Source organism: Salvia miltiorrhiza, unplaced genomic scaffold (assembly GCF_028751815.1).
Source record: "Salvia miltiorrhiza cultivar Shanhuang (shh) unplaced genomic scaffold, IMPLAD_Smil_shh original_scaffold_251, whole genome shotgun sequence".
Lineage (NCBI taxonomy): Eukaryota > Viridiplantae > Streptophyta > Magnoliopsida > Lamiales > Lamiaceae > Salvia > Salvia miltiorrhiza.
In genome coordinates, this window is record NW_026651509.1 from 1 (window position 1) to 25,051 (window position 25,051).

The 25,051-nt window shown below is 38.3% G+C and overlaps 1 protein-coding gene across 1 annotated transcript; it reads right to left on the bottom strand.

Annotated features, from left to right (window-relative positions):
• Window positions 1-7: 7 nt before the first annotated feature.
• On the bottom strand, window positions 8-2,758 carry LOC131003638 (senescence/dehydration-associated protein At4g35985, chloroplastic-like). The gene is made up of 4 exons (XM_057930172.1): window positions 1,946-2,758; window positions 1,037-1,170; window positions 404-570; window positions 8-318 (listed from the first exon to the last, which is right to left on the bottom strand). The coding sequence occupies exons 1-4, from the start codon at window positions 2,546-2,548 to the stop codon at window positions 71-73; spliced, it is 1,152 nt and encodes a 383-aa protein (XP_057786155.1). The 5' UTR covers window positions 2,549-2,758; the 3' UTR covers window positions 8-70.
• Window positions 2,759-25,051: the final 22,293 nt, after the last annotated feature.

Genomic DNA, 25,051 nt, shown 5'->3' on the forward strand with positions numbered 1-25,051 from the left:
GAACTTATTTGAGGAATCTTATAGATCTACAAATATAGATTGTAACTCCATACGACAGTCGTAGAGATATTTATTTGTTAAACGATTTAGAAGCATTGTTGAGCAGTCCTGTTGATGTTGCAGAGGCAGGGTTGATGGCTTTCCTTATCTTGACAACATTCCAAGCAGTGGCCGCACAATGCCCTGCCGTTGCAAACGCGTGCTCCGTCGTCTCTCCAGCGCTCTCCCCGTACCTATTAGTGACGGCCGTTGTGACGGCGCCGGAGGTGGCTTGCATTGCTTGCTTTTCAGCTGCTTCAGCTGCGTCCATTATTTTGTCTGTGGATTCACAAACTCATTTTAAACATTTACAAGAAATATTGTGTACTCATATGCAATCACACAAGTTTTGAAAGGAACTTACTAAGTGCATCAAGGGAAGCCAAGAGCACCTCTCCAGGCACCATAGACAAGAAGGCCTTTCCAGGTCGAGATTTAACAATTGGCGCCATCACTGAACCAGAAGCACCCTCAACTACACTAAGCGTGCTTTTGCTCAATTTCTCTGTCATCTTCGACAATTTCCTCGCGCTGCCGCAAACTATATATGAGTCCACTAATAAAATACTGCTTATTTTGAGATAAAAAAATACTCCATCCGTCCATGAAATGTTGTTCTAATTTATCATTTTGGTCCGTCCAAAAAAAGTTGCCCTAATATAATTTAAGTAAATTTGTGGGTCTCTTTCTTTACTCACTAACTTAATTAACTTTTTCAATTTTTCTTCATTTGTGGGCCCCTTTCTCCACTAACTAAATAAACAACATAAATTTTCTTAAAACTCCTCCCTTAGGATAACATTTCGTGAACAAAGGGAATAGTAGTAATTAATAAAAAATGACTATTTTATCTTCTTTTTTTTTTAATCTGTATTAGTAATTTTTTTTTATCTTCGTAAATGTCTATTTTCATGTATATTTTAACTCAAATAACTTTTTGATATATAAAATTTTGTATTTTCCATTTTCATGGACTATTGTGAGAGACGATACAAACCGTTTCAAGCTTTTGTTGAGGGAGCCCTTGCTTTGATTTGGTCCATTGCTATTGCTTTTTTGAATTTGGTTTGGTGGTACTGTGTTATTCTCCTCGACTGCGCGAATAAGGATTGTTTCCCCTCCTTTCTGCACCTGTTAAGAATCCATTGTCTTTTATTAAGAAGATGCAACTAAAGCTTATTTTGCCATCAAGTTTTCATCTTATTTCTACGTGGATCAAGGGCGGTAAACAAACTCTAGTGAGCTATTCAGTGCTAGGTTCGATAAAAACTCGTTCAAATTTATTTGTGAAGTTCGTTAATGAAACAAATTAAGCTTGAATATGGATTCGGATCGATAGCTTGTGAATAAGCTCGTAAATTATTTAGTTTAAAAATATAATTAAAATTATTAATAGGTACAACTTATATTTAAATCTCTAATGAACTCTATTTGTTGTTGGAAAACAATTATTATATTATATTATTATGAATAAAATTATTTATTTTCAAAAGAAATAATTAATATTTTAAATACAAATCTAAATTTAAAGAGTTCATTTGAGCTCGATTAAGCTCGTGAGACTTTTAATGTATTTGATAAAACAAAGTTCAATACTCTAACTAGATAATCAAATTTGAGTGTGACGATATTCAATTTGATTCGATTCGATTATACTCCTATCTTGTACCTTCATCATGAATTTTGGATTGTGATACGCATTCATCCACTATAGTTGTTCACGGCTCCAATTCTGATTAAAATTAACCGGCCTGTGGCGGCTTCCGAGTTCATTCCCTTGAACCCTTTGAAACGATATCTTAAACGACACAATTTTATTTTAAAACATGTGCTTCCCTCCCTTATGACAATATTTCGTTGACGGAGGAAATAATTTTTTTTAGCACACAAAATAAAAGGATGGTACCTTATCGGTGTAAGCATTGCTGCATTTGAAGATACCCCTAACAATATGTCCGGTGCCTCCGGCGATAGCCTTCGCCAACAAACTGTTATAACTATCCACCGCCGGCGCAAACTCCTTCCAATCGATATCGCCACTTCTCTTTCCCGACGAACTCGGGCCCGCCGTGAACGAGCAATTCTCCGTCAGAAACGCATCCAAATGCCCCAAAGCACCGCCGCTTGTCTCCGCGAAGGCCACGCCGTAGCTGAGAGGGCGGCCGTCGTTCATCGGCAGCGAGAAGAGGTAGTGCAGAGCGTCAAGCTTCACCACCGGCTCGTCCATGGTCAGCGGCCACTGGAGCTCCGCCCCGACTTTAACGGCGGTGGCCAGCGCCACGTTGCCGTCGGATACTCGCTGGAGCTCGAAGTCGCCGGCGCCGAGCTCGACGGCTTGGCCCTCGTCCATGAGATGAACCCTGCATCCTGGGATTCTCAGGAGAAGATCATGTCTTACGTTAGTACTATTAGTGTTGTTTTGTGGGAGTATTATTTCTTGGTTTGATGTTTGTTGAACATGAGTGGGCGATGATGAGTTTCTTGATTTTCTTGGCCTGCAACAGTTCATCTTTGATTTCTTTAGGGTTAACGACTGTTAATTTCTTGAAGCAAATAAGAATATATGATAATGTGCAAAGATCGAAATAGAGATGATGAGCTGTGATTGATGCTATAATTAGTGACTTTATTCGCTGCTTCTTGAATAAGTTGATGCCGATTATTCCATGTTACTTTCGGTGACAGAAGAAATTTTGAGGAGCGCCTTCAAAAAGGTTGAAAAGATGTTGGAAATGGATGATTGGTGCTGGACAGCATCTGATTTTATAGGCTCAAAAAAATTGCTCCACCGAATTTGATTTCAAAATTTGTGTACATCTTATTTTAATTTAGCGGTTATTGTCATAAAATACATCAAGTTTGCTAATTTTCTGATTTATATCATCACGTTTTTTTTTTTGCCAAAAAATACATGAATTTATAATTTGTTTGTAATTATCCCACCATTTATAATTTCGCCCAAATTAATCTGAGGTGGCAATCGGATTGCCAACATGACTGCCGGAGATGCCAAATCACACATACACTCTCTCTCTCTCTCTCTCTCTCTCTCTCTAACACACACACACACCCACTGCGCCGCACACACACATGCACAACCCTCCCCCTTCTTCCTTCTCTCCGGCGACGGCAGCGTCGCCGCCGCCGCCCTCTCATCCTCTGTCTCACTCTCTCTCTTACCGCCTCTATCTCTATCTCTATCTCTATCTCTATCTCTATCTCTATCTCACACACACACATACACACACACAGAGACACAGACACACGCGCAGCTATGGCTTCCTTCTCTTCAATTCAACTCGTCGCTCTCCTCTTCTCCCTCGCGACCATTTCGATATCCTCTGCACGCACCCGATGTTCGGCCCGGCGAGCCCCCTCTCCGCCGCCTTCCCCGACCAGCAGAGCCCCCTCTCCGCCGCCCTCCTCCACCAACAGAGCTCGACCTCCGTCGCCCTCCAGTTCCTCTCCTCGACCAAAACCACCAATTTCTTCAAAAACTCGACCAAAACCACCAATTTCACCATGCTCAATTATAGATCTGCAAATTGGAAGATTTTGGGTGAAGGCGACAGAGATCGAGAGGGGAAGTAGTGGCGGCGGGGTTGGGGGAAGGGAAGGGCTCCGCCCGCTGAGCAAGAGAAGCGGCGGCGACGGGAGTGGTGGAGGGAGACGGTCTGTTGGGTACTTAGGTTGGCCGTTGGGGGTAAGGGGCGGAGGGGTTTGGGTGGGGGGAGGAAGAGGACGGTCGTTTGGGGGGGAGGGGGGGAAGAGGACGGTCTGGGGGTGGGGGTGGGCGGCAGAGGGGTTTGGGTGGGGGAGAGGAAGAGGAAGAGGACGGTCGCTGGGGAGGGGGGGAAGAAGACGGTCTGGGTGGGGATGGGGGATCATTCTCAAACAAATAAATTAAAGGCCACGTCAGTGCCACATAAGCTACGTAAATGACACATAAGTTTCGATTTCGCCGGAAATATTCACTGTGGGATAATTACAAATAAATTATAAATTCATGTATTTTTTTGGCTAAAAAAAAGGTGATGATATAAATCAGAAAATTAGCAAACTTGATGTATTTTATGGCAATAACCCCTTTAATTTACTAGTACTTATTTGGTTAAATGTGATTTTTTTATAAATATTCATACAACTTTAGCAAAATAAATAAATAAATATTTTAATTCATTATGGTCCCTTATTTAAAAGTATTAAAAAATATTTATATATGTTCTCCATATATCCTAAATAATTGAAAACAGAAAGAAAAAAAAATAAACAACATCCATATGGCTCAAATGGAAAGACACAAAATCAACACACGATATAAAATCAACAACAAAAACCATATGTACTCCATATAGAATTTTTATATAGGTCTAATAATTGATATATTCGTGTAGAATTTTTTTTTTAAATTATAAATGAATATATTTTTTTTAATATGTAGTAGAAGATGAAATAGGATAGAACTTTAATGTATATCTAATGAATCAATTCAAAATATATTTTATTGGATAAAGATATTTATTTATAACCTTTATCAAATAGCTACTATATATATCAAATAGATTTAGTAGAATATCTAATGAATTAATATTTTCTTATAAGTATATAAGAATATTTAATAGAGATATAATTGGAAATTTGTATTTTATGCTCAAGATATTTTTTTTATCCTGATTTATATACATGGCTTTTTTTCTCAATAATAAAAAAAAAGTGAAAATAGAGGATGAGATATTTTAGCCAAGGCCTGTTTTTAGCCTGATTTTTTTATCCTGATATTTTAGCCAAGACCTGTTTTGACCTTCTTTTGGCCCTATTATGCATGTTTCAAATTTGAAAATTCATCTCGGCTGATTTATAGAGGAAAGATATCTGTATACGTTCAGTATGCCCAAACGAAACTTTGTGCTGAATTTTCTGTTCTGAAAAGTTGAATATCCAGTCTGTTTGGCCAAACAAAGACAACAACTGCAATTGATTGTTTGTGTTGATTATTATTGGGTTGTACTCTGATGTGTGCTGTACATTTGTTCCAAATTGAGAAAGAAAGGTGCTGAAAAAAAATGAAAAAAAAGAAAAAAAAATGAAAAAATAAAGAGAAAAAGAAAGAAAGAGAAAAGAAAAAAGATTGCACCTAAGTCGAGTTGAGCATACAATCTGATACATGATGTTCTTACCCAAGGATGAGTTAGTTGGTTTTCCTGAGATTCTTATTGTTTATGGATGATGATTCGGTTTGAACATGAATGATACTTTGTTCTTATTTTCTGAAGCCTAAGTACCCCATTTAGATCCTTCCAAATTTATGAATGGTCTCTAACCCCATTACGCCAAATGAGAAAAGACCTTCTTGAGTTATAAAGTGACCACTATATATCGCGATTGCGTGAAACATGTCTATGAGTGGCTGTCCGGAATTAGTGTAGGGAGTGAATGAGTGAAATCCGTGAGATATATTTGATTTTTGCCCAATTTTGACCAAGTTGATGATAATGATCCATTTTTTTATGATTTCAAATTGTTATTTGATAGTTGAGAATTACCTTGTGAGTTGCTTGGTTTTGCTTTGGCAAGGGAAGTTTGTGAACAAAGGCTATTTGGTTTTACTTGGCTGTTTTATGTTTCGTTGGGTCGTGTTTGTGTTGGTCTTCTGTAGTTTTCTTTCTTTCGTTGAGTCTTTTGTGTTGTGTCTTGAGGGGATTAAGATGTGTGAACAATAATGATTGAGAATTGAGTTTAGTCTTCACTTCATACTTGAGGGCAAGCATGATTCAAGTGTGAGGATATTTGATGTGTGTATTTTAATTGTTCACATTCTTGAATTATTTTGTGTTTTAATTGAATTTAATATATACAATTAAGTGATTTTTAGTGTAGGAATTGAAGAATTCGATATTGATGGAGTTGAGTAGATGAAGAAGAAAATGAATTGAAATTTGAATGCATATTTGTGAAAAATACAAAGCATGCTAGGAATTAAAGATTTTTAAGGAATTTTATATAATTTCCCTTTTATTTTCCTTTAATAAGTTAGTCATTAGTTAGTGGGCTAGTATTTGAATTATTTTCTTAAGCCCATTAGTTAAAGTGACGAGAGGTATTTGAAGGCATGAGGTTTTCTTTACTTGAGGAATCAACCCTTTCTTTTAGCACGTAACAGACTTTGGCGGCGAGAGACTTGGACGGGAGACATTAGATAGTGGCGCCTGGGAATTAGAGATTGACGGTTCCATGAGATTTTGTTCTTGGTTTTATTTTAATTTCTTAGTTAGATTGATTCGTTGATTTATAATATTTCAGTTCTTTCAATTCTTAGATTATTATTTATGCGTTCTTTATATTTTATTGTGTTTAATTTCAATAGCATGAGTGTAGAGGTTAAAATCTACAATTAATGATGACGTCTGCACGTCCGGATAGATTGGGCACTAGCAACCTGTCAACACAAGAACACGTAAGAGCCCTAGGTTGAACACCGGGTGGGGTGTCGACCGTAGAGCCTCCGACGCTCAAGTCAGTAGCGGAATAGCAAAATAGAATGATAAGCAAATTGAAATAAGAGAGAAAAGCAGGCTGGAGTGTGCGGTTATTCCAGGCTGTAAGCGGCGTCGGAGGGTGGAAACGGTGACAATGTGTTGTGATAATGGAATATGGGAGGCGGAGATAGGCCAAGTTGGCTAGGCGGCGGGGTAGAGAGAATTCTAGGAGTCGATAGCAAGTAAGATTTTTTTCGTCGTGTCCTTTTGATGACCTAGTCGGGCTGTTTATATAGTGGACATCCAGCCGCTAGGGTTTCTACAATTTGGCCTCGTCAAGGCCCTTATCTCTCGGGTTGTTGCGATTTGGACGGGATCACAAAGATTTACCCGTCTGATCGTGTCAGCTTGGTGGAAAACGTGTTTTAGGGTTTGACGGCTGGGCCTTGTAACTTTGTCTTTCTAGGTTGTCAATAACCATTGGGCCACATGCAATATATCCAGCTTGGTTGTGGACTCAAGTCGGTCTATAGCTTTCCGGGCTAGATGGACCAATCTGTTGGGCCAATTTGACTTTTTAGGGTCATGCCAGGTTGGCGAACTAACTTGATGGGTTTGGGCTAAGTGTGAGTTCTTCAACCGGACTATTGAGACAAGTTGGACTTGAAGTGGGATAGTCATCCTGGGTCGGTCCAGGTTGATCTCGAGATAAGTATAACTTGACTTATCAGGCTGGGCGAACAAGTTTTCTTAAGTAAATGGGTCAGCCTCGTTATTGTTCCAAGTTGGTTCGAAGTTTGTCGGGCTGGACTGACCGGGCTGTTTAGCTCATTAGTCCAGCTTGGAAGGTTAATTGGGCTTGAGCCAAGTTGACGAATTTTGCCCACTACAATGAGTAGCTAAATTCTTAATTCGGCGAGAACAATGAAGTATTGATTTAATAATCTGTGAGACCTAATTGTTCATATAATTGATTCCTATTGATTCCGATTTATTCCTTGTGTTTAATATTAATTCTGATTTTATTTAAGTCTGATCAACTTAGGTTAAATTGGATTACAATCAATTGGTTCCCCCAATCCGTAATTGTTGGAATATGGCTGATTAGTGATAAAGCTACCGTGTTTGTAGTAGGAATAAATTGGTGGATTAATTATTACTAGCGTATCTAGGATAATTGGTCTAAATTGGGTTCCTTCATCTTAATGCTATTAGAATATTAAATCTAGGTATCTTAATGCTATTAGAATATTAAATTAGGTCTGGCGTGTCCAGCTAGGTTATATTTTAATAAGGAAAATAAGCAGGTCTGGCGTCTCCAGCTGTTTATCGACACAGTAAATAGGAATTGGGGTACGTCCGTTGCGTTCACGGTATCCTATAACTGATTGGTTGATAGGGATTAATTCATCTTTGAGTCGATGAACAGAGTATTAAATTGATATGAATTTATTCGAGCCGAGTTACCTTTCCTTAATTGTTTTCTAGAATATTTTCGTGTTTTGTTTATTTTCTTAGTTTATACTAATTCTCTTCAATTAAAGGTATGGTGGCATCACAGAAAAATTAGATCTTTAGGAAATTGAATATTTTTACTCGTTCTCTGTGGATCGACCCTGTTACTACTATACTATTTTAATTCTTAGCCAGTGCAAGAATTATTTGGTGGATACGACGACCACCACACATTTTGGTATCCATTTATATTTTTAATAAAAATAGGTGGAGCCCTTACTCCACTTTAATTATTTTAACACTCGCATAAAAGATGAGTCCCTTATTCCACTCATAACACGCCCAATCACTTTCGGTGACCAAAGAAATTTTGAGGAGTACCTTCAAAAAGGTTAAAAAGATGTTGGAAATGGATGATTTGGATAGACCTTTTTTCCCCTTTGAATGCTCCTCTAGTTCTCTGTATATTCAAAACTCTAACAAGTCAACTTATTAAGTTTTTTTTGCCTAAAATACTGATTAGGCGTATTTTGTACGCATATTTTGAGTATTTTCGGGTGATTCTATGCTTAATTTATGCTAAATATTAACTTTAGATATAAATTCAATTTTAATTAATTTCTTTGATGTTTTGATAGGTTTTGGAGAAAATGTTGATTTTGAGAAGAATTTTATAGTCATGTTATTAAGAAAAAGTTATGCTACATAAAAATTGCAAGCTGATATCTTCTTTTTTTATCTTTCAGTGGACTGGATTTAATTCTGTTTTTGGGCCTGAAGTTATTTGTTAAGGATTGTTTGCCTTATCTATTTAGTACTCCCTCCGTCCGCCAAGATTATGTCACTTTCATGTACAATTTGTACATGAAAGTGACATAATCTTGGCGGACGGAGGGAGTATTAGATTTGGGTTTTAACCTTTATATATAAGGTAGAAACCTGGACATGAATTGCTTTCAACCTTATTCAAGTTTTCTTTTCTTTATTTTTCCATCTCATAATTTCTTATTTATTTTTATTTGATTTAATTTATATGAGTTTTAGCTAATTTTGTTCATTTCGACAATGATTAAAGAAGCACTGGGGTGAACTTAATTGATTATTGAAATCCTTTCTTAATTGTTGGAGTTTATATTTATTCTTTAGGATTAAAACAATTGCTTTTAGTTTGAATTTTATTCATTTATTTTTTAGTTAAGTATTTTCTCAAATTAATTTTCAAATTTTGTGTGTTACTTGAAGGCTCTAATTAAAAAAATTCTTGCCAATCCTTTGGAATATGATTTTGCTTGCGGCAATCTGCCGAGTGTGGACATACCGGCTGACAGTGACCGCCGGATATTTTTGATGAAAAATGTCGCACCAAAAGCATAGAAATCACTCGAAAGCATCCAAAATATACATATGAAATACGCCTAATCAAAAATTTATGATTTTTTTTTTCAAATTTTCAACAGTTTCAATATGTAACATATTCATTTAACTATAATAATTCTGAATATCTAAGATAACCTGATTTATGCTTGGATAGTTTTAGGATATTCTATTCATATATATTACTCCCTCCGTCCCAACGTAATGAAGTTGTATTCTTTTTTGGACTGTCCCAATGAAATTGAATTATTATTTCCCATTTTGGAATAAATTAAAACTATTTTTCATTCACCCTCTCTTTCATTTTACTTTTTTCATTTTTTTTTTTCATTTCACTTTTTCACTAAACACTAGCTCCTTAAATCTTGTGTCCAAAAGAAACGTTTCACCTTCGCTGGGACGAAGGGAGTAACATTTATTATCAAATCTGGACAATTAATAATTCTTAACCCTTATGTCTAGAGGGTGAGAGACTGGGATTCAATCTCCACTCCCTTCCCTCAACTTAATAAAGAAAAAGATTTAAAAAAAAATAATAATAACTCATTTGCAAGAGGTCTTGGGTTCAGTTTCGCGTGCGTGTGGTGTATTTTTTCATCTTTGTGTGGTGTAGTGATCTCATCTGTGTGCGGTATAGTATTTTCCACCTTTATATGGTGTAGAGGTCCCGTTAGCATGAGGTATATTAGCTTATTAATTATATATATTACCTCAATGTAATTCAAAAAAAAAAACACTCTTATATATCTTTAGTATAAGCCAACCATATTTTGTATACAAGTGGATTCGATTGCTACGCGCCAAAGAGCCATTTTCTGTATCTTCTAAATCACTTGACTTACTGTCTTTCTTAGTTTTACCTTGATTGGATTGAGAAAGAAAATAATACTACCAGTATTATATACCGCAAACGATCCTCTGACTCTTATCTGATAGTTGACTTTCCATTCCATCTTAATCATGTGGATACTACTAATTGAGTTGAATATTAATCAAATTGACGTTATATAATTATGTACATTAATTTGATATTGATGTTTTTTTTTTTTTTTTGATCAGTAAAGTAAAAATTTTATTAAAAGAAAAGGGATCAAGGCATCAGGAATGCCAATCAAAACAACAAAACAAGTTTGAAGTCTTTGGAACACCAAGAAGTAAAAGTAATTCCTAACTCCACGATTTTGTAGGCCTCGTTCCAACTCCAAAGTCTCCCCTTAATCTGTAAAACAAGTCTATCAATATCCCAAGCCTTGTCCCGGAAACGACTATCATTCCTGCTTTCCCAGAGCAACCACACTGTTCCCACCCACAAAGCTTTAAGCAGTCTTCTTTCTCTCTTCTTTTTTCCAGCCGCAATGAAAGAAATGAAGTGTTGAAAAATACCTCTCGGATTTGCCGTTTTGATGTCAAGCCATTGAAAGATCTGGTCCCACACCGCCGCTGCTTTAGGACAATAGAGGAACAGGTGTTCCGTCGTTTCCTCACTAGAAACACAGGCATTGCACCATCTCTCCTCCACGCTGATCTGGACATTTCTTCTACTCAGATTATCACATGTTGCCAATCTGTTTCTAAGACATCTCCATGCCGTCACCTTGGCTTTATTTGGTGTTGGGGCCTTCCAAACCTTTGCCATCTCCAAAGGTAAAACTTGTTGCTCCTCTCTTGTTTTTGCCACAATTTCATATGCCGACTTGATTGTGAAGCATCCATCTGGTGTCGCCTTCCAGTTCCATCCGTCTATTACATCTACACAAGGAACAAAATCAGCTATAACCAACTGGAGATCCTCCGCAAACCCTTTCTCCCTCTCCCTTAACTCCCTCCTCCACTCCACCCTCCACACCCACGACCCTCCTTCCCAAAATCCACTTTCACCAACCAGCCTTTTCTTGTTCAGGCTCAAATTATACAGTCTCGGAAACACAAACTTAAGGGGTTTGTCAACCGCCCACACATCCTCCCAAAAGCTGGTATCAAGCCCATCCCCAATTCTTCGCCTCAAATTATTGATGAACCACCGATCTCTCCTTCCTCCTACCTTATCCACAATTTTCTGCCACCACCCTTTCTGTCCACCTCTTCCCGCCACCGAACATTCACCCCCTTCCCCCCACACTAGCCCCCCATAAATCGATTTGATCACCCTTACCCACAGAGCTTTCCCCTCCCCTAAAAATCTCCAGAGCCACTTACTTAACAGGACCTGATTAAACCAATCGATATTCCGAAACCCCAGACCTCCTGAATCCTTGTTTAGGCACAAGGCATTCCACTTGAACCAAGTGATACCCCCCATCTGTGTGCCTCCTCCCCACAAAAATTTGGTGAACAGTGAATTAAGTTCCTTAATCACCGCTTTAGGTATGAAAGCGAGGGATAATTGATATACCGGGATGGATTGCAACACCGACTTGACTAGAGTAATTCGCCCTGCCAATGAAAGGTGTCTCTTCTTCCAGCTTGCCACTTTGTTTGAAACTTTTTCAATCAAAAACTTCCAATCTCCAACACCATTGCTGCGCCCCCCCACTTTAGTACCCAAGTAGTTGCACGGAAAGGAACCGATCTTGCACATGAGGAGCGATGCCCATCTCCTCTCAACTGCCTCATCCACTCCCACTGTCAGAAGACAACTTTTGTCGAAATTTACAGCTAAACCCGAGGCGAACTGAAAGAGAATCAGGAGTTTTTTTACGCTCTCCATATTCTTGTCATCTGCCTCCAACAAGAAGATAGTATCGTCCGCGTACTGTAGATGTGAAATGGGCACTTTATCCTTGCCAATCTTCGCCGGGACCAGGAACTGCCTCTCCGTTGCTCTTTCAATGAACTCGTTAAGGCCTTCCGCCACGATAAGGAACAGGAAAGGTGACAATGGGTCACCCTGTCTCAAACCTCTCTCCATTTTGAATTCTCCCGTCGATGACCCGTTCACCAATACACTTGCCATTCCAGATTCCAGACACCCTTTAATCCACTTCCTCCAAACTCCGTCAAAGTTAAGTCGATCTAGAAGCATATCCAAGAAATCCCATTGCACAGAGTCGTATGCTTTTGCGAAGTCAATCTTGAAGAAAATACGGCCCACTCTCTTCTTTTTTGCCTCAAAAATAGCTTCATTCAGGATAACCACCCCATCTAGGATGAAGCTACCCTTGACAAAAGCACTTTGATTATCGGAAATGATCGACCCCATAACCCTCTTCAATCTCTCAGCCAGGATTTTAGCCACAATTTTGAACAAGCTAGTGATAAGAGAAATTGGGCGAAAATCATCGAGCGACCCAGCCCCTTCTTTCTTCGGAATCAAAACAATAAAAGAGGCGTTACCACCTTTCGGTATTTTGCCGCTTTCATGAAATTCCTTCAAAACCTGGAGTAAGTCCTCTTTAACCACGTGCCACGCCGCTCTCCAGAATGTGAAGTTAAATCCATCGGGTCCCGGACTCTTGTCTCCACTACAGCTCCAAACTGCTTCTTTAATCTCGTCCAGATCAAAATCCCTGATCAGCCACTGCCTCTCGTCATTTGAAATTTTCCTCCTCATGAAGTCCAGGGGGAAATCGGGCATCAGTCGTTCATTCCTTTTGAAAAAAGCTTCAAAATGATTTCTCACTCTTGCTTTAACCTCTTCCGGTTTAGATATCCACGAGTTATCAAAGAGCATTCCGCCAATCTCGTTTTTAACACGTCTCCCACGAATTGCCCTATGGAAAAAACCCGAATTAATGTCTCCCTCTTTGAGCCATTTGATTTTGGCTTTCTGTTGCAGCATCATCTGTTTATTCTTCAGTTGAAGGGAGAGCAGGGCTTGAATCTCATTTCTCTTAATCACCTCTGATTCTTGAAGACCTCTCTGTTCGTCCACCTTATCTTTCTCTTGAAGTTCCTTCTGAAGTTCTTTAATTTTGTGATCAATCTCACCGAAAGATGTCCGATTCCACACCTTCAAGGCCTCTTTTAGTTTCTTTAGTTTCTCCTTAACCTCAAAAAATCTCCATCCCCCCACCTTAGTCCCTGTCCAAACCTGCTTGACCATCTCCTCGAACTCCGAATGATTCACCCATGCATTGAGGAACCGAAAAGGTCTTGGTCCCCAATCCTCCGATCTTGTAGTGAGAATAATCGGACAGTGATCCGAAATTGAACGTTGAAGTCCTCGTGCCGACGTCCGTTCCCAAGCAGCCAGCCAATTCTCATTAACGAGGAAGCGATCAATCTTACTCTTGCACTTTCCATTTGGTTTGTGCCAAGTAAACTTCCGGCCTTGAGTTTTAATTTCCTCCAAATCGTTCCCCTGAATAAATTCTTCAAAACTTCTTGCATCAGCCGCGCAAAACGTCTCCCCACTGCCCACACGTTACTTATTGCTTTTATCTAGATAGCATGTTGACAATAGAAGTCACTGCATATTGCGCCCAAACTATAATAAAATATAAATGGTCACCACAACGAATGTGATTGATTGTTGCAGGTGGAGCGTTTTGAATTATATCTTTAAATGGTGATGAACATTATCAAGTAAGAGTGAGTGAATATTAGGTTGCAATGAGCAAATTGCCTATGAAAAGTCGCTTCTGATTTCACATCGACTATGACAAACATCACATTTATAAGACCCAAGTTGCAGTTCACAAGTAGCGTTTTATTGGCTTGACCAATTAATGTATGCATTACACCGTTGCCTTCTCTCGTATAGATTTTGGATTCATAAAAACTTAGGTACAATCGGGTGTACCGTACAACTGAGTTGATCCGCATCCAAACTCTGATTTGCATATTGATCCGAACCATCATTTTGACCTAAATCGTATAAATGACACTATTCGAGTATACAAATAATAATGCTTATAATTGACACTATTCGGTTAAAAAAATGATATTATAACTTTTTAAAAATGTTATAGTGTCATTTACAATCTTATAGTGTCAATTATAGAAAGTGTCATTTATATTTCTAAATAGTGTCTGTGGGGAGGGCTATTGAGAAAACTCCTCTTAAACTATAAACTATAAACTAATTAAAATGTAGGGTTAAGGTACAGATAGGCCCCTCAAGTGAAGACCCTTAGAGCATTTCAGTCCTCTTACTAACTGTGTGTGCAGATTGGGCCTCGAACTAAAAAAAATAGTGCAGATCGCCCCCTCTGACTTAACACCGTTATGGGCCGTTAGTCAGAGGGGGCGATCTGCACCGTTTTTTTGGAGTTCAGGGGCTAATCTGCACATTTTCCCTTTTTGGAGTTCGGGGGCTAATCTGCACACCGTTCATTAAAAAAAAATCACATCTCGTCTTCTCCGACCAACTTTTCCGGCGTCAATCGCCGTCAGATGAGGAAAATCACGAAATCAAGTTCCCAAGCCCCAAATCGGGAATTCCAAATCGGCGTCATTGCTCCCGAAAATCACATAATCGAAATGGAAACTCGAATTCTCCCTCGAACGTCACCGCCCCCAATTGCAGAATCACCCCCAACGAATCGAACTTCGCCTCGCCGTAGGCGGTGATCGTGACCCCAATCGAGATCGAGATCATGTTGGCCATGGTCTCTGATTTGAAGGCGTCCTTCTTCAACAGCACGCCGATAGTGTAGATGGCGACGGGCATCGTCGGCCTTTATCACCGGATTTCGCCGGATTTGAGAGAAAGAGGCGACTCCTTATCGAGAAAAGCTAGGCGACTCCTCATCGAGAAAAGCCAGGCGGCGGGTTCACCGGATATTGCGGCGGCGATTTCCGACGGAATGGGAGAATTAGGGCTCGTCCTTGACGCTAAGCGTGTGCAGTCGAGCGAGCTAGCTCCGAGGTTTAGGGCCCAAGAGAGAAAGAAAGGGGCGGCGCCCTCCGCCGGCCTCACCGGAGCTTGAATCAGCGACAACGACGATCAAATTTTGAGCGAGAGAGATGAATTAATTAAAAAGTTAAAAGGTGCAGATTAGCCCCTGAATTCCGAAAAAACGGTGCAGATCGCCCCCTTGACTAACGGCCTATAACGGTGTTAAGTCAGAGGGGCCGATCATCACCGTTTTTTTGAGTTCGGGGGCCAATTTGCACACACAGTTAGTAAGGGGACTGAAACGCTCTAAGGGCCTCCACCTGAGGGGCCTATCTGCACCTTAACCCTAAAATGCATGAATTATATGTAGAAAACTCATGAATCCACTGTGTAAATGTATGAATGACGAAAATTAATTTTTTTGATACATATGGGATTCGAACTCAGGACCATAAATTATTCCAACAAGGCGATGAATTAACCGTAGATCTTGATGATCCAAGGGCTGAAAATGGTTCCTATTTTATAGTCTAACTTTGATTTTTATTTTAGCCTTCCCCTAGCGTCAGTTATACATAGTGTCATTCATACGCAATGTCATTTGTATAATACAATAGTGTCAACTACAGGCAGTGTCATTTGTATAACTGAATAGTGTCATTTATACGATTTAGGCGGGTTCGAATCAGAATGTGGATTATGATTTGAGTGCGGGTCAATTCAGTTGTACGGTACACTTGTTTGTACTTAAGACCACCTCTTCGGAATTTTGGGTGAATAGCTTGTATAATTACATCAGTGAGCATCACATTTCTATATATATATATATATGGGAAAAGGTGCAAATTGGCCCCCGAAGTAGTAGCCCCTATAGCGTATAACCCCTCTTACTCACTGTGTGTGCAACTAAACCCCTGAACTCCGAGAAAAGGGTGCAAATTCCCCCATCTGACTAACGGCTGTTAACGACGTTAGGTCAGAGGGGGGAATTTGCACCCTTTTTCTCGGAGTTCAGGGGTTTAGTTGCACACACAGTGACTAAAGGGGGTTTTAGGCTATAGGGGCTATTACTTTAGGGGCTAATCTGCACCTTTTTCCTTTTTTAATTAACTCTCATCTCTCTCACTCAGCCCTCTTTCTCTCTCGGCCACTGCACCACCGCTAACGGTGGTTGAATCAACAAGTTGTAGGATCATCTTTTATCAGCAACACAAACAATTAATCCATCAAATCGACATTATATAGAAATAGCGAAAATAAGTAGGTTATGATCGTTACATTGTGAGAGGCGTCAAATTTAGCGATGGCGCCGATGCCTTGCCAAACATCACAAACTCGCGAAGCTTCGAGGCGGCAAGCTTGCTTCTGCGGCGTGATTTGGGGGCGACCTTCGCACTGTCTTTTGTTGAAGTAAAGCACAGAGGACGACCGCAAGTTTGAGAGAGAGCAGCCAGTGGTGATGGAGAGCGTGCGCGGCGCTCTTCGTTCGAGATTCGAGCGGTGGAGGCACGCCGGTGCTAAGGTTCAATCCTTCGTCCTCTTCAGAGGATAATCGAGCAGGAGACGGCTCTCCGGCCGGGTGCGGCTGCACTGGAGCCATGGATTGGCAGCTTGCCGGCCTTTTAGCAGCGGTGGCGGCGATTTCGTCGTATTTGAGAGAAAGAGGCGACTCCTCATCGAGAAAAGCTAGGGCTCGCGATCTATCACAGATTGAGATAGAGAGCATGTGGTGGGTGTCATTGGCGGTAGGCGACCGGTTTGCCGGATATCACGGCGGCGATTTCGGACCGAAGGAGGGAATTAGGGCTCGCCCTTGACGTTGAGCGTGTGCAGCCGAGAAAGCTCCGGGGTTTAGGGCCTAGGAGAGAGGGAAAGGTGCGGCGCCCTTGGCCAGCCTCGCCGGAGCTTAAATCAGCGGCGGCGGCGATCAGATTTTGGAGGAGGAGGGCTTCCTGTTTTTTTGTGCGTGACTTTTTGAGAGAAAAGAGAGATGAGAGATAATTTAAAAAAAAAGAAAGGAAAATGTGCAGATTAGCCCTTGAAGTAGTAGCCCCTGTAGCGTAAAACCCCCTTAGTCACTGTGTGTGCAACTAAACCCCTGAACTCCGAGAAAAGGGTGCAAATTCCCCCCTCTGACCTAACGTCGTTAACAGCCGTTCGTCAGAGGGGGGAATTTGCACCCTTTTCTTGGAGTTCAGGGGTTTAATTGCACACACAGTGAGTAAGAGGGGTTATACGCTATAGGGACTACTACTTCAGGGGTCAATCTGCACCTTTTCCCTAAATATATATATATATATATATATATATATATATATATATATCATGTGCATGTTCTTTATGAAGGAAAACATAAAAAAATATTATTACACCACTACCTCGTAATACCATTATCATGAATTAGAATAAAAACAAAATTTTTGAAAAAAAAACATATTGCCCCAAAAATATTATCCACTATACGTAGAACATACGAAAACATATATTTTCTCGATCATTTTCTATTTTTTTTAAAAATAATGCACCCTAATATATGAAAACACAGTTGAGAAGTTATTCTTTCCAATAAAATTTCTCTCCCGATTCCATTCATCATACACCTTAATTCATATACTCCGTCCACGAAGCATGACACAGTTTCCTTTTTGATCTGTCCTACGAAGCATGACACGTTTCTAAAAATGGCAAAAAATTTGTCATTTATTCACATTTTCACTTTTTCACCTACCACACTTAACACACAAAATAACAATTTCTTAATTTCATAAAAGTCTCCCTCTCTTTCTTTTTACTCTTTTTTTGAGTCTTTTGTAAAAATCGTTAAATTTAATTTATGAAATAATATTCAATATATATTTTAAATTAAAGATCATAATAAGACCTTTAATTTAATGTATAAATAATAAAAAATATATTTGAAACGAAAAAATTCGTAATTATTTAAAGTTTCAAAATATTTTTTTTAACAGTAACATTTTACCATTAAAATTTACAAATTTAATTTTTTCAAAGTTTTTTCTATTTTTTTTTTCTCTTTATCTTTTCTTCTCATTCTTTTTCTTTATCCTTTCATTCGAAAAATTATGTACGTTCAATTATGATAAGATATTTAATATTTTTCTCTAATTAAAAATTATGATAAATGCTTTAATTTGATATGTATAATATATAGAAAATAGATTTAAGATTTAAAAATATAAAAAATTATAATTTTTAAACTAATTTATTTTCTCTCTACTCACTTGCACAAATAAACATGTGTTTCATTTTTCGGTAAAATAATTATGTAATTTGATGGTAACACGTATTTTAAATTTACTGAAATTATTTAAAAGTGAATATTTAATTTCAGTAATATTGTGTCGTTATATTAATTTCAGTACTATTGCGACACATTTCAGAGACACGTGTCTTATGATTTGGTAGCACGTAATATTTCATTAAATAATTATTCACCGCTCCAACTAATTAATAATAGTTTATTTACTCTTAATAATTGTAATACATTTTCATCATTTTCAATATTAAAATTATAGTATCAAAATCGAGCACCTACCCACCGTGGGTAAGAATAATGTGTCCACCATTGATATGTTAATGTTAATAGGAAGGAGAATTAATAAATTTTATTCTAATTAAAATTATCTTACTCTAATTACAATTGCCACATCAGCGGTGAGCACATTATATTTGCCCCGGTGGGTAGGTGATCGGTTCTGATTATAGTAATATTTTTTTTGTTAATAATTTCCTTTTAAAACTCGTGATTCTTCTTTCTATGAAGTTATTTGGGAGATGGAAGAAATATATACTATATTCAAAAGGGTAATTATATTTGGTAGATCTTTATATAGAGAGAGAAATATATGTATTATATATAATGGATACGCAAAATCAAATGTTTCTGGAATATAATAGAAACTTTGTTATGTAGTTTTCAGTGAAACACGCAGACTCATATAATCCATAAGTTTGTAATGCATTTTATATCTTCAAACACGCATATGCAATTTAAATCTTATAATCAAATGAATCTTGAACGTGTTGTATATATATGCATATCTCAATTTATAAATTTTGTGTATAAAATTTGATATTATTATATGGTTATTAATTGGTGTTTTGACTTGGGAAACAGAAGGCCTATACATCTTACTGATATATATTAATTGGTGTTTTGGAAATTAGTCTTGTTTTACTGCTAATTAGGCAAAACCTATTATTATCATTATTATTAGCTAGTAGGAGTATTAACTAATTTTGATAGGATCGAATTTTCCAACAGTCAACAGTAGCAAAACTCGATCCATTTAACACTATTTCAACAACTTTACAATTTAATAAAAGATTGAGTACAAGCAATATTACATTTTGTTAAAGTAGCTTTATTACTCTAATCGAACGCAGTAATAGCTATATGAGTCAATCAATAGAACTAAACCAACACATGGGGAAGTTAAAGAATTGATTATAGCCAATTGACAACAACCCACCCACATATACATATTTAGCACTTACCTTTATTCACTTTTTAATACCCATTTAATTCTAAGCATTATTAACCTAAGTGCTTTTTGCGGGCAATTAAGTCTATTTTACGTGTGCACCACGACTCACAAAGGCAGACACTTCTACGAAACCAGGCTAGTAGTTTCATCTCGTCACTTTTGAATTTGATATCAAAATTGTATTTTATCCTTTTGTTTTCAATTATTATTTAATAGTTGCCGTGAGTAGTTTTAATCTTACAACAGCCCACTAATAATAAATAAACATTAAATAAATACACGTGACTAGAAATTCCTAATACCTTGACCTATATAAATCGAAGCTGCATCCGAATTAGAAGCTCCAATTCAACTTACTTTTGCAAATTCTACTTAAACTTGAGCGAGTGTGTAATTTATATATAATTTGAAAGTGAGATGTCGCCCCATACCGGCATGGATGAAGTGTTCGACCTCGACATGGCTTTGGCGACGTCGATGGATGAATCCGATGCGGTGAAGGAGCAGCAGTGTCGAGCGGCGGCGGTGGATGAAATGGCGACGGTGGTTGTGGAGGGCGGCGGCGAGTGTATAGTTTGTATGGAGGAGTTGGGCGTGGGAGGGGCGGCAAAGAAAGTGGCGTGCGCTCATGTTTTCCATCAGAATTGCATATCCAAGTGGCTCTCCTTGCATGATTCCTGCCCTTTGTGCCGCCGCCGACTTCTTTCCACTTGATTTTACAATTTTCCTTTTTTTTCTTTTTTGACTTTCCTATAAGAATTAGACAAAATATTTCGATGTGTATAAGTTTGTTTGTTACCTTTCACGATAATATTATTTAAATATATATATTATCTTTCAATTAGTTCTTCTGTTCATCCGTTTCCCACGAGCCACTTTTTTCCTATTTAGAAATTAGAATACAAACTTTCCATCTCAATTTCGTTTTCAGACTGAGACCCCCCCCCCCGGTTGGCCCCCCTGGATCTTTTTATAATGACTATACATATATATATTAATATATATATGGGCATTTCTGCTTATCTTTCTGGAAAATTGTATGTGCCTAAAATTTTAAAAAGGCCAAAGCAAAGCGAACACAATTTCAATATGTTTCCTCTTTTAGATTTAAAGAGCCATACTATTACGGCAAGTAAATGCAATGATATATGTAAGCTGTTCGTTTACATATTTGTTGTTGATTTTGGGTTGTAGTATAGTGCCTAACACCCCTTTAAATAGCATATATAATGCTAGTGTAATTAATAACTTATTCAAATGAAATTAAATCTTAGAATTTCACTTTTTTATATAAAAATTAAAACGATAAAATAATTTTAAGGATCATATGACTGTGAATTCGAATCCCAAACTTTTGACCTTAAATTTGAACATTACACCATTGCACTAATACACGCACACTAGAACTGTTATTGACGGGTGTAGAAATGCGGACAGAATAACGACGTGAATGTAGGAACCGAGGCAAGAGTTGGACTCTTTCTCCGTAAGACAAAATTGCCCCGCACAGTACACACGGTTCGATGGCAAATGTCCCCAAGATACAACGGTTTTAATGAGTACGAGACCTTGTACTAGGAACTCGAACTTCCAGCGAACTACAGAATACTCGGGACTTGAGTATGAACTAGAAGAAAGAATGAGTAAAATTAATTATCTGAATTAATTTTGGTGTGTCTAATCTCATTCTGCAGGGCTGTATTTATAGGAGAAGGAATGGTGCTATGAAGTGGTGTCTGCCAAGGGTGTTTGTTCGAACCAAGCCATAGTCCGAACCATCGCATTGGTTCGGTCAAAGGGTTGCGAACCAACCACCCCCACCTCACCAGTCTGATCCAAATGCTGCCACGTCAGCAACCTTATCCACCCAAATTCTCCACGCGACGACGCTCAATGAAAGAGCCAAATTCGCTCCAGAACAAAGCCAAACTCGCCAGACCAGAGAAATCAAGACGCCAGAGGAGTCGAAGCGCCAGCGGAGTCGAGGCGCCAGAGGAAACTTGATTCCTCTGCGCTAGCGAAGACTTGATTCCTCTGCGTCAGAGTCAGCGGAGTCGAGGCGCCAGAGGAATCGTTTTGCCAGAGGAGACTTGATTCATCTGCGCCAGACTCCTTATTTCTCCAATTGGCTTTTAATTACTCATTCAAATTAAGCCATTTATTCCAACAATCCCCCACATGAATGATGATTAATGCAAATGCAAAAAACTAAGTCCCGACGATCCATTATTGCATTAGGATAGGTAGTTGTTAGCTTTGAACCTTCCTTAGTGTAATGCCATCGGATTTACTCGTTGTTCGGTGAACATGATGTCTTGAACCGGTCAACTTTTGTGTAAATCTAGTCAACAACATACACACAATAATAGATCTAATATCTTTCGTTCTCATGTTGTGTCCATTTCGGCCTTGGACCATTTCTTGGATTCACAAGTGTTTATTGATAATTTGAAGCGGCCCCACTTCTTCACTTGTATAGGTGATCTCCTATAAAGAGTATCCTGCCATACTCCACCTAATAAGGCTATAGGAATCATTAAAAGTTTTTTATGGCTTACCCTTTACCACAAGCTGCAGGCTTTGCACTTGAGCAACTATGAGAATGGATTTTGAAAGTTTCAAGTGCTCAACTTGAACTTCCATAATTTAGTTGTCTCATTGAACCATGTTCTTGGGATCTCCAGTCATCATGGTTGAGTTACCACTATGAAAGTTCTTAACGTGTGGATTTTAATCCCATTCCCCTCACTGCGTTATACAATTGATCACGATTAATACCTTTAGTAAACGGATCCGCAATATTGTCTTTTGACTTTACATAGTCAATGCACATTATTCCTGTAGTGATCAATTGTCTAACGGTATTATGTCTTCGACGAATGTGTCGAGATTTACCGTTATACAAACTATTCTTTGCTCTCCCTATGGCAGCCATGCTATCGCAATGTATCATAACAGGAGGCAAAGGTTTTTCCCAACAGGGAATATCTTCTAAGAAGTTTCTTAACCATTCGGCTTCTTCGCCGGCTTTGTCTAAAGCAATAAATTCCGATTCCATTGTAGATCGGGTTATACATGTTTGCTTAGAAGATTTCCATGATATTGCTTCTCCACCAATGGTAAATACAAACCCACTTGTGGATTTAGAGTCTCTAGTGTCGGATATCCAATTGGCATCACAATATCCTTCCAAAACTGCGGAATATCTCGAATAGTGTATACTATGAGAGATTGTGTGTTTTAAGTATCTCAACACTCTTGTCAATGCGGTCCAGTGATCCTTTCCGGGATTACTTGTAAACCGACTTAATTTACTAATCGAATATGCTATATCTGGCCTTGTACAATTTGACAAGTACATTAGGCTTCCAATAACTCTAGCATATTCTGTTTGTGATACGGGTTCTCCTCGATTTTTGGCTAAGTGTATACTTAGGTCAACGGGCGTTTTAGCCGGAGGCAGATCAAAAGTTTTGAATTTCTTAAGTACATTCTCAACATAGTGAGATTGTGCTAAGACCATTCCCTCGGGTGTTCTAAGGATTTTAATTCCTAGAATCACGTCAGCTAATCCCATATCTTTCATGTCAAAGTTTCTCTTTAACATCTCCTTGGTTTCTATGATTATTTTATTATTGCTACCCATAATTAGCATATCATCAACGTAGAGACAAACAATGACAAAATTATCGGATGTTCCTTTAATGTATACACATTTATCACATTCATTGATTTTGAATCCGTTTTCCATCATTGCTTGGTCAAATTTCTCATGCCACTGTTTGTAAGTCCATACAAAGACTTTACAAGTTTACAAACTTTCTTTTCTTGGCCAGGAATCACGAACCCTTCGAGCTGTTCCATATATATTTCATCTTCTAAATCTCCATTTAGAAATGCTGTTTTTACATCCATTTGATGAATCTCAAGATTATATAATGCGGCTATAGCAAGTAGCATTCTAATGGACGTAATTCGGGTGACTGGAGAGTATGTATCAAAGTAATCATACCCTTCTTTTTGTTTGTAGCCTTTAACTACTAAACGTGCTTTGTATTTATCAATAGATCCATCGGCTTTGTACTTCTTCTTAAGAATCCACTTGCAACCCAATGGTTTATTTCCCGGAGGAAGATCAACAATATGCCAAGTGTGATTGGATAAGATTGACTCGATTTCACTATTGATAGCTTCACGCCATAGATCGGCATCAGGACCAGACAATGCTTCCTTGATTGTCTTTGGTTCGTCTTCTAAAGTATAAACTACGAAATCCGGACCAAAGGTTTTCGCAGTCTTTGTTCGCTTTCCGCGTCTTGGTTGCGGTGTTGGTTCACGTGTTGGTCCGTTATCCTTAAGCGAAATTTCATTATAAGTTCTCTTTTTCGAACTTGTATCATTCTTTTCTTTCTTAGGGAATATAGTTTCAAAAATATGGCATTTCTTGATTCTATAATCATTCCCTCAGTCATATCGGGTACTTCCGATTTGTGTACCAAGAATCGGTACGCACTACTATTGTTTGCATATCCAATGAAGATGCAATCAACAGTTTTTGGTCCTATTTTTATTTATTTGGGTTTAGGTACTTCAACTTTTGCTAAGCACCCCCACACTTTTGTATATTTATAGGACGGCTTCCTTCCTTTCCATAGTTCATATGGAGTTTTATCTTGTTTCTTTTGGGGTAATTTATTCAAAATTTTATTAGCCGAAAGAATAGCTTCCCCCCACATGTTATGTGATAGACCTGAGCTTATCAACATACCATTCATCATTTCTTTCAATGTTCTATTCTTTCGTTCTGCAACACCATTTGATTGTGGAGAATAAGGTGCAGTTGTTTGATGAATAATCCCATTTTCACGACAAAATTCTTCGAACGGTACAACATACTCACCTCCTCGATCACTTCGAATCATTTTAATCTTGGTGTTTAGTTGATTTTCAACTTCATTCTTGTATGTTTTGAAAGCTTCGAATGCTTCGTCTTTGCTTTTCAAAAGATACACATAGCAAAATCTTGTGCAATCATCTATAAAAGTTATAAAGTAATTCTTGCCACCTCTTGTTTGCACAAGTTTTAAATCACATAGATCGGTGTGAATCAATTCAAGAGGTTTCGTTGATCTTTCCACTGAATGAAAAGGAGATTTTGCCATTTTTGCTTCAACACAAATTTCACATTTTTTGTGTTGATTGAAGGACATTTTTGGCAATAAGTCAAAATTTACTAAACGACGTAGTGTGTTTAGATTTGCATGTCCTAATCTATCATGCCATAAATTAGGAGACTCAACCAAGTAAGTAACTTTTTCCTTTATTTCATTATCACGTACAAGTACAGGGATAGCATTAAGCTTGAAAAGGCCATTATCAAGGTAGCCTTTTCCTATATAGCGATCATTCTTGGTCATTAC